Raw genomic sequence first — 9,668 nt, forward strand, 5'->3', positions numbered from 1 at the left:
ATATCTAACTAAAAAACAATATAACTAAATCAAAATTATTATCACTAATTCTCCCTTATTCTCAATTTATTCTTAAATTTTAAAAATTTTAACTTTATTTTTTGAATTTTAAATTATTTACGCTTAACTTTTTATATTACAATTTCTATTAAAAATAAATAAAAAAAGAAAATAATACTATAACCTGGTTTTTTTATTTAAATTTTTATTAAAAAGAAATATATAAAAATTACGTAATTACATTTATGGTCCGTTTAGTTTGTTAATTCGAGTTTTTAATTCGAGTTGAGATGTGACTTGAGAGTTTTTTACTGTAATAAAAAAGTTAGATGTGATGGTTTCTAAAAATTTTTTACTGTAACAAAATTTGAATTCTAAACTCGAATCGACAAAATGAATATGACTTTAATATTTTGTTTATGAAAATTTTTAAAGTTTAAGAAAGAAATGAGAATGAATTAATTCAAAAATCAAATAAAAAAAGGAATAAGAATAGTCGAATATAAATCCCAACCCCACACCAACGCACCATTAATGTTCATGGCCTCCTCCTCCTTCCTTCCTTGCACCAACCTCCTCAACATCTCCGCTCTCTTCTTCTTCTTCTTCTCTCTCTTCTTGAAGATATGAAGCTCCACTCTCATTTCCATTCTCCTCTGCTGGATCTTCCCCTTCTCTCTCCTCCTCTTCCAGGCCTTTCTCGCTCCTCCCGACTGCGCTTCCTTCCCGCGCTTCCTCAATCACCGCCCGCTTTCCTCTTTCAAACCTCCGATTCTTCTTTCACTCCCAAGGTTTGTTTTCGTGTCTTCGATTTCAATCTTTCTTTGTGTTTTTCGTTTTCTCGAATGATCATTAACTGTTCAAATTCCAGTTTATTGATTTATTGATTCATCTCATCGTTCTGATGATAACGTTCTGTTTTTGTAGTTTTCCGGATCGAAAACTCGGCGACGTGCCCGCCGATTGCGCCGGAGACATGTCCGATTCATGGTTTTTGATGAGGTGCAGTATTCTCTTTAATTCCAATGCTATTAATAGTATTGTTGTTGTTGTTTTTGTTTGAACTTGGAGTGGGGGATTCGAACTTGATCTGTTTTGATCACTTTATGCCTGCTGAGTATGACCCGTTTTGATTTTGGAGAGAATGTGAATAACAATTTTGAGAGGTTTATTTTTGTTTCTTATTAGGACTCGGTTGATATACCATTACTTGATGATTGGGGTGACAATGATGAGACAAAAGGGTATGTGGTTTCTTCAAGTGATGATGAAAATAGTGACACTGAATTTATAGTAACTCCCGTTACTGAAGTTGATTTGCCTACTGCGACTATGTCGAGTAATAATGACGCTCTCAATGTGGCGACCCATCGGCTTGGAATGGTTGGGAGAGGGCATAAGAAACACAGGCAAGTATGGCTACCTTAATGCTTGTTTGTAATTTGGATTACTTGTTATTGCATAAAGTGGACCAATCTTTAAGGTCAATCTTCAACTTTGTGGATTGCTGGTTATAATTCTGAATTGAATCTTTTTATTTTTAATCTGGATTCTGAATTAAATCTATAATTTTCCCACTTACAATTTTGCAATATGTGTTTGATGTTTGTCTTAGTTGCTAAGAGCTTGTTTGGTAGGAGGGAAAAGTGGGCGGAGGGATAGAGGTGAGAGTATTAGTGGAAGGATTTTGGGACCTATGGTTGTTTGGTAGGAGGGAAAAGAGAATAGAATGGATTGGAGAGGGATTTAATATATCTCTTCCAATATGGAGGGATTAGAGGAGGGAATCCTATCGAAGGCAATAACAGAAAGGTTCTCTCGTTTCTCTCTATTCTTCCTCACGTAGGTTATATTCCTTTCTTTTCTTCCTATTTTCTTAACACAACCTAAAAGTTAGCCTTAGTTTGCAATTGGTGGATACTTGTATGTTTTTTAGTTCTACTTCATTTAGTTTGTAGCTACAATAAATGCTCTAAACAAGTTTCACATATGCCTTTCCTGACCTTTATCCTTTTGTCTGTTGGATGGCAAGTCAATAAGTCTATGAAAATATCAATTGACTATAGTCCTTTACACACTATCCTTGCAGGACTAAATATGGAGTGTTACTGAATACAGGGCTGATACTCTTCTTGTCCATGGTACTTGTGTATGTGGATTGGTGTGCATGGCGTATTGTCAGACTACCTCTAGCACCATTTCATTTGACCCGCCCCTTTCTCATATCAGCCATACTGGCCTCCTGCGCCGGCTATGTTTGCGTCCCTTTACTCTATGGCTTGAAGATGTATCAAATTATCAGGAAGGAAGGGCCTGCGAGGCATTCTATGAAAAAGAGAACCCCAACAATGGGTGGATTGTTTTTTGTGCCAATAGGTGTAGTTGTTGCAAAGCTTATTGCTGGTTCCTCTTGTCCTGAAGTTTCTGGTGCAGCTGCGGCAACTTTGGCCTTTGGTGCAATCGGGCTACTTGACGATATCTTCATCTTAATCAAGAATCACAGTAGTGGTTTATCGGGGCGTCTAAAACTTCTCTTGGAGGTGAAGCTTTTGCACATTATTTCTTTTAGGACTTTAAATGTACCTTGCTTCATGTTTTACTTGTTGACAGTTGACACCATTACGTTGCAATGCTTGCCAGGTTGCAGTTGGGGCCTGCTTTTCATTTTGGTTGAATACCACAAGTATCGTATCACCCTACGGCATGTATACTTTCTCGTAACTAATCTGATCAATTTCTGATGGTAAATAGCATGTGTATGTTGGGGTAACAAGCTTAAAGAGGATTAAATAGCAAAAGAAGAGAACAAATGAAAATATTGCTTTTTTATATAGATTGCTAAACCATGAAAAGTTATGGGTAAGATTAATGCCAATGCCCATTCACATTATCTTATATAATTACTGGAAGAATAACTGCAGTTTATATTTTATGATGCAGGAAAATGTTGGTTCCACTGCCTGCGCCGCTGGGCCTTGTTCACCTGGGAAAATGGTATCTAATGTTGACTTCATTTTGTCTTGTTTCCATGGGAAACGGGGTTAACTTAACAGATGGTCTTGATGGATTGGCTGGGGGGACTGCTGCATTGGCCTTTGTAGGAATGTCTATTGCTGTTCTTCCAATATGTCCTGGTTAGTACAGATCTCTTTGAATCAAGTTGATTACAGTCACTGTTTTCTCTAAATTTCAACATTTGACTTTTTTATTTCTGTTTCATGGTTTAAGCATATATTTTGCATTTTGTGTCTAAATGTTACCAAATAAATGGTCAGAAGTAAGCAGAGATTGAACACGTATCTGGCTTCCCACCTGTATGCTAAAAATAAATCTTAGCTATGTTCAAGGCCAGCTGCTGATAAGGTGTTTAATTTGTTTGTAACATACCCAACAAGTTCTAACGATGTCGCTATGCATCCATGAATTTAGGGCAGTTTGTGTGTTTGCCATATTTAGATGTAATTTTAATAACCAAGTTAAGCATACAATTGAAGCTTCAAACAATACATTCAAAGTTCAGAACACTATAATTTAAAAAAAAAAAAAAAAAAAGTTCAGAATACTATAGACTGGTTACTCTCTTATGCTAGTTGCATTACTTAAAAGTTGCATGCAATTTTAATTCCAATATGGCTAGTTAGGAAGATTATTTGCTACATGACATTGCCATTTAACCGTCTAGCCTTTCTGGGGAAAAAGAGTATTACCATTTTCTTTACTTTCTGTACCAGATGTTTCTATGTTTGGGGCATCAATGGCAGGAGCCTGTGTTGGTTTCCTTTTGCACAACCGATACAGAGCATCTGTTTTCATGGGTGATACTGGATCCTTGGCACTAGGTGGCGCTTTAGCCGCGATGGCTGCCTGTACGGGAATGTTTTTTCCATTATTCATTTCATCTGGTATCTTTGTGGTGGAAGCATCATCGGTTATTATGCAGGTTTATTAGCCCCCACCCTATTTAATCTGTTAATGCTATACTTTTTCCATGTTTTCACTACCTCTCTACATGTCTGCGCTTCTGTCGGTTGTTTGGATATTGACAGGTTATGCTATACGTATGGTTATATGCTGCATTTTACAGTTCTGACTCTGGCATTGTGTTTCAGGTTCTTTACTTCAAGACAACCAAATACTTTCAGGGTGCCGGTCATCGCCTGTTCCAAATGGCACCTATTCATCATCATCTTGAACTACGTGGAATCAAAGAACCATTGATCGTTGCTGGTGCATATGCTGTTTCATCCGCTTTGGCTTTGTTTGCAGGTTATTTGGGCCTCATTTCTGCATAGGAATTGAAATATTTGCCTAACACAGCTTGGTAGTTAGTTAGACCAAGACAGAAAAAGGGGGGGAAAAAGAAAGAAAGAAAGAAAGAAAGAAAGAGGTTTAGCTAGGATTAGTTTCTTTCATTTTTTTCTTTGATTCAAATTTTTTTTTTCTTTTGAGTTAAAAGTTTTTCCTTTAACCTACTATTTTACACCTTGATTGGAAAAGCGGAGCAATAGGGCTCTTGAAGCTGATTTGCACGTCAATTCTACACCAATTTGACGAGAAGATTAATGTTTGTTATCTTGAGCTTGTAAGATGAAAGCAATTAATCACTTCCATATTAGAAGTTGTAAAATCAATTTAAATGTTTCGATTATATTTCTTCAATATATATATTTTGTATTCATGTGACATTACATAAAACATTAAAACATCAAAATCTTTTGGTGGCCTAATATGTTCTACAGTTCAATATCACGTGGCTTCTCAAAATATTTCAGAAGAATCTCTTTGCAATTTTTTTAAACAGGGCAAAAATGAAATTCTTGAAAAATTCATAGATTAAAATGAAAATTTCCAAAAATGGCAAAATAATGTAAATTAAATTTCAGGTACTAAAATATCAATATTTGTTATTGAATATTTAATTTGACACACTAATAATCTTAATTTTACATTATTAAGCACACTGAATAAGTCCTAATTTTGTGGTACAGACATATTTGAAATACAAGTCGAACATATTAAAAAAGTAACAAATTCAAATATTTGACACCTATTCTTAAACCATAATTACTCACATATGTATCTTATTATAATTGTCACAAAACAACATAAACTAATGCATACTTGACTAATTTAACATATTAATAAAATAAGAAATTCGTAAAATTAATAAATTTCTTCAACCATAATTGATAGCATATCCTATAATTTTCCCATGATAACAACGTAAATTAATTAGCAAAAACCAAACTATCATCATCATAAACAAAATGAACTAACAAAAAAATCACCATAAAATATAAAGTAATTCAATCTCAAGAACTAAAAAATATGTTTATAGCCACAAACAAATACAATGTACCTAAAAAAATTAAGTAATCAAACCACAAAAATTTAAATCCATGCAAAAGTTGATAAGAAATTAAAAAAAAATAAAAGCAATCACAAAAAAATTCGAAAGGAGCGACAGCTAACGCCTCGCAATGGAGGAGCGACGGTTGACGTGGTATGAAAATCCAAAAAACGGAGATTTTCATGCCACATTTTTTAATTGCTAGAAACTATAGTGTATTTATAGCTGTGAAACCAATAGTTTATAGTAGTGAAAACTCATTAGTAAATTAATCAAGAGCTATTTTGTAAACTAAATGTTTTCAATCTATGAGCTCATTTGGTAATGTCTATTTAGGCCTCATTCATTTCACTGATTCGAGTTTTCAATTCCAGTTTTGCTATAGTTAAAAACTCTTACAGAAAGTTACATCTAACTTTTTTACTACAGTTAAAAGCTCTCACATAAAATCACATCTCAGGTCGAATTGAAAACTTGAATCGGCGAACTGAACGAGACCTTAAACAATTTTTTGTTTTTTAAATAAATTTTTTTTTCAAAACACGTTTGATTATCTTTTATTTATGTAAAAATATTTCCAAAAAAAAACTGCTCCTTTTTTTAGTTTTTGCCACAATTGTACTTCAAACTTATCGTGATTTAGCAAATGGCCCCCTAAACTTTTAATTTTGGTAAGCTGCCTCCTGAACTTATAAATTTATTGCAATGTGCCCCATTTAACTAAATTTGCTCAATTTTTTTTACAAGATTTAAGGGATTGAAAGTTGAGATATTGAAAGATTTGTGTTATATTTGAATTAGAATGTTGAAATTTTTAGCTGAACGTGTTTTTTAACACTAATTTAACACAATCGTATTTAAGGGATTAAAAGTTGAGATATTGAAAGATTTGTGTTATATTTGAATTAGAATGTTAAAATTTTTAGCTGAACGTGTTTTTAACACTAATTTAACACAATCGTGGTCAAAATGAGACATATTGTATTAATTTTACAAGTTGAGGAGGGCAACTTATCAAAATTAAAATTTTAGGGGATAATTTACTAAACCACGATAAATTTAAAGGACAAATGTGCTAAAACATATGCTATCTAATGTAATTTTTACCAAACAATAATAATAAAATAATATATTAATAATGATGATTACACCAATAATAATAAGTCAACAAAAAAAGTGGACACTTTACAATTAGTTAATATTTGAGGCCAAAAATGAAAATATGAAAGGTATTGACGCCTTCCCATAAATATCATAAAAACTCGGTCAATTCTGTAAAATTGAATTTTGAGGATCTCGTCGCAAAACCCTAAATTGGTCTATCATATAGAATCGAAATGAACACAATCACGAAAGCCTCACTATTTCTTCCGTAGGGTTTGTTAAGGCGACGAAACTTACTGAGTCGCCTCATAACCCTAGTTTCTTAATCTCGTCGCTTCGTCAACATGGTAAGCCAATTGAACAACTTTAGTTTCTTCTTCTCCATATATTTTCTTACTCACCGATCTGTATCTGCTTACTCCGTTTAGCTTTAAAATACACGTTTATGTGGATAGAAACCTAGGATTATAGATTGGTTTTCTTTCTTCGCGGATCTAGAATGCTGTTTTTCATTTTTTTTTATCTGAAGAAAGATTTTAGATTTTAATTAATTTTGGGATAAAGTAATTGCGTTTTTGGGGCATTTACATTTTAAGCAGAGTTTATCGTATGGTGCTAGCTTTTGTAAATTTTTGTAAGAATTTTTAGATTTTGATTTTCTTGTATAACTTTGAGATACTTTTTGTTCCAAGTTTGGAACGATTTTAGTCAGTTTTACATTCAGAGTATAGGTAGAATAATGCAGAAAGTAATTCTTTTAAGTGAAAAAGGGGGAAGAAAGTATTGTCCGTAGCTATTTATGTTGTTACAGATATTCAAGTTTTTCCTTTTCCTACTTTTGAATTCCTTCGAAGCCTGATTTTGTGGGCTTATGATGCCGATACACTTGGGGTTTTTTTTTTTTTTTTTTTTTTTTTTTTTTTTTTTTTTTTGTGTTGAAAAGAACTAGGCCTTTTGTCCTTGTAATTGAAAGATTGAATCGATTCGAGTATAGCAGTTGTTGTTGTGAGACCTGCATTTCTCTTCACAAAATCCTGCAATTAATAAAAAATGGCTTATTAAATTTGCGTATTGGAAATTTCTTTTAAAAGATGTAGTGGGATGTCATGTTAAACGCATTTGTGCGGTATTTTTAGAACATCGTTGGAGGTCTCATTTTTATTTGATGTAAGTTTTATGGACGGTTAACAAGAGTAAAAACACACACAAATATATATATATATACATATATATATATTCACTCTTGGTGTCTTTTCATGGAGGGACACTGCTTTGACATTACATTTGTTCTTTCACCATTATATCTCTGACTACTAATAATTTGTTATCCAATGATCTAGTAATTTTTTTCGACTTCCTAGTTTTTGTCTTAAATGGTGTGATATTCTTTTCAGGCATCTAAGAGGAAGAACAGGGAGCCAAAAGAAGAAAATATTACCCTTGGACCTGCTGTCAGAGAAGGAGAGCACGTCTTCGGTGTCGCACACATTTTTGCATCATTCAATGACACCTTCATCGTAAGTCTAGTTCGTTTGTTGTGTGATTATCATGTATAATTTTCTTGTTGTTTCTTAACTTTTAAATATATCTATATATGTGTAATTATCTGGTGCTAATTCATTTCTTTATTGAATGCAGCATGTAACTGATCTGTCTGGAAGAGAAACCCTTGTTCGCATCACTGGTAGGGACAATATTTCTTATTGGGGAAGCTTTATATGCGCTGAACCTAAATTGGAGTTGAATCTGTTTTATTGGTTGTTTTGGTTTAGCGTAGTTTACTTTCTTGTCATTTCTGTTCAATGTTAGCAGCATAATGTGTAATCTATTATCTACACCTTGACATATTAAGAAGTTAAAGAGTGCTATAAATAGTTTATTATCTGTAGCAGGATTTGTTTGTGCAATCAATGTTTTGAGACGTCTGTTTCAATATAGAATTTCTACAATTTGATATATGCTTAAATGTTTATGTCCCTCCCAATACAGGTGGTATGAAGGTGAAAGCTGATAGAGATGAATCTTCTCCATATGCTGCCATGCTTGCAGCGCAGGATGTTGCACAGAGATGCAAGGTTGAGAGCCCCTCATCATAGTCTCACCAATTTTCTAGCTTGTATCATTTATTTATTTCTGAAATTTTAATCAAAGTTTATTTTGGTAATCAAGTAAACATATTTTTGGGAGTTGGACTAGTGATTTTACATTATGCAGTTGTATTGGATTGAGCGTGTTGCTTCCTATAATACTGGCTAAGCTCTAAGTTTGTTCATGCAGGAACTGGGCATTACTGCTCTTCATATTAAGCTCCGTGCTACTGGAGGGAACAAAACAAAAACCCCTGGTCCGGGTGCTCAGTCTGCACTCCGTGCTCTTGCTCGTTCTGGAATGCGAATTGGTCGTATTGGTAAGGCACTATTTTCTTGAAGCTCCTTCCCATAAGATATCTACCTATTTGGAGGCGGAAAACCCATTGAATGATTATGAACTTTTGAGTATTGCTGTCTTCTTTTCACCATATTTTTTAACTAACTCAGCCACACCCATTTGTTTCTTGACTGCAATGGATTATTTGTTTGCGCCATATATGTTCAAACAAACTCTGATCTTTCTTCTTTACCCCTCCCCTCCCATACTCTAATTATCTCTGTTTTTCAAAACCTATTTAGTAGAATGTATTTGCAAGCGTTTTATTAGGTTGCGTGGCAATGACATGAAATACGGGACGCTTAATGGATATTTCCATGATGCCATTTTTTTGACGCTTTAAATAATCAATAATCATGTTTGAGAAGTTGTTGATTCATGTCCTTTTATTTTTCAGAGGACGTCACACCAATTCCTACTGATAGCACTCGCAGAAAGGGTGGTAGAAGAGGTAGAAGGCTGTAGGCTTGTTTTTTTTTTACGTGGCCGAGTTATGCAGTGGCAACTGTTGCGGTTTCACTTTGCATGGGATGAGAGACTTTGCTAAAAGTTAGGTTGATGTTATTTTCCAGTTTGAAATGATATGTAGTTTTCTCAACTTAGTTAGACTTTGTCAAAGATTCATTTCAAGATGTAGAAAGAGTGTGCGATACTGAGTTGCATTGGCACTTGGAAACTTTTTGAAAAATTTCTTGCCCGTTGGTTCGTATTTACGCTCGGCATCATGAGCAAGTCCTTTTTATGTATGGATTTTTTTTTAATTGCACTCTCTCTCTCTTTTCCGTTC

The 9,668-nt window shown here is 33.9% G+C and overlaps 2 protein-coding genes across 2 annotated transcripts; both read left to right on the plus strand.

Moving 5' to 3' along the window:
* Positions 1–530: 530 nt before the first annotated feature.
* LOC21404532 (phospho-N-acetylmuramoyl-pentapeptide-transferase homolog) lies at positions 531–4,408 on the plus strand. The gene is made up of 8 exons (XM_024175166.1): positions 531–791; positions 928–1,002; positions 1,189–1,409; positions 2,090–2,540; positions 2,641–2,705; positions 2,941–3,134; positions 3,732–3,940; positions 4,110–4,408. Exons 1-8 carry the CDS (start codon positions 627–629, stop codon positions 4,290–4,292), a joined length of 1,563 nt encoding a protein of 520 aa, XP_024030934.1. The 5' UTR covers positions 531–626; the 3' UTR covers positions 4,293–4,408.
* Positions 4,409–6,644: 2,236 nt separating this feature from the next.
* Positions 6,645–9,668, plus strand: LOC21404533 (40S ribosomal protein S14-3). Its single transcript, XM_024175153.1, has 6 exons — positions 6,645–6,801; positions 7,849–7,971; positions 8,093–8,138; positions 8,444–8,529; positions 8,732–8,861; positions 9,279–9,668. The coding sequence occupies exons 1-6, from the start codon at positions 6,799–6,801 to the stop codon at positions 9,344–9,346; spliced, it is 456 nt and encodes a 151-aa protein (XP_024030921.1). The 5' UTR covers positions 6,645–6,798; the 3' UTR covers positions 9,347–9,668.

This window comes from Morus notabilis, unplaced genomic scaffold, assembly GCF_000414095.1.
Source record: "Morus notabilis unplaced genomic scaffold, ASM41409v2 Scaffold336, whole genome shotgun sequence".
Lineage (NCBI taxonomy): Eukaryota > Viridiplantae > Streptophyta > Magnoliopsida > Rosales > Moraceae > Morus > Morus notabilis.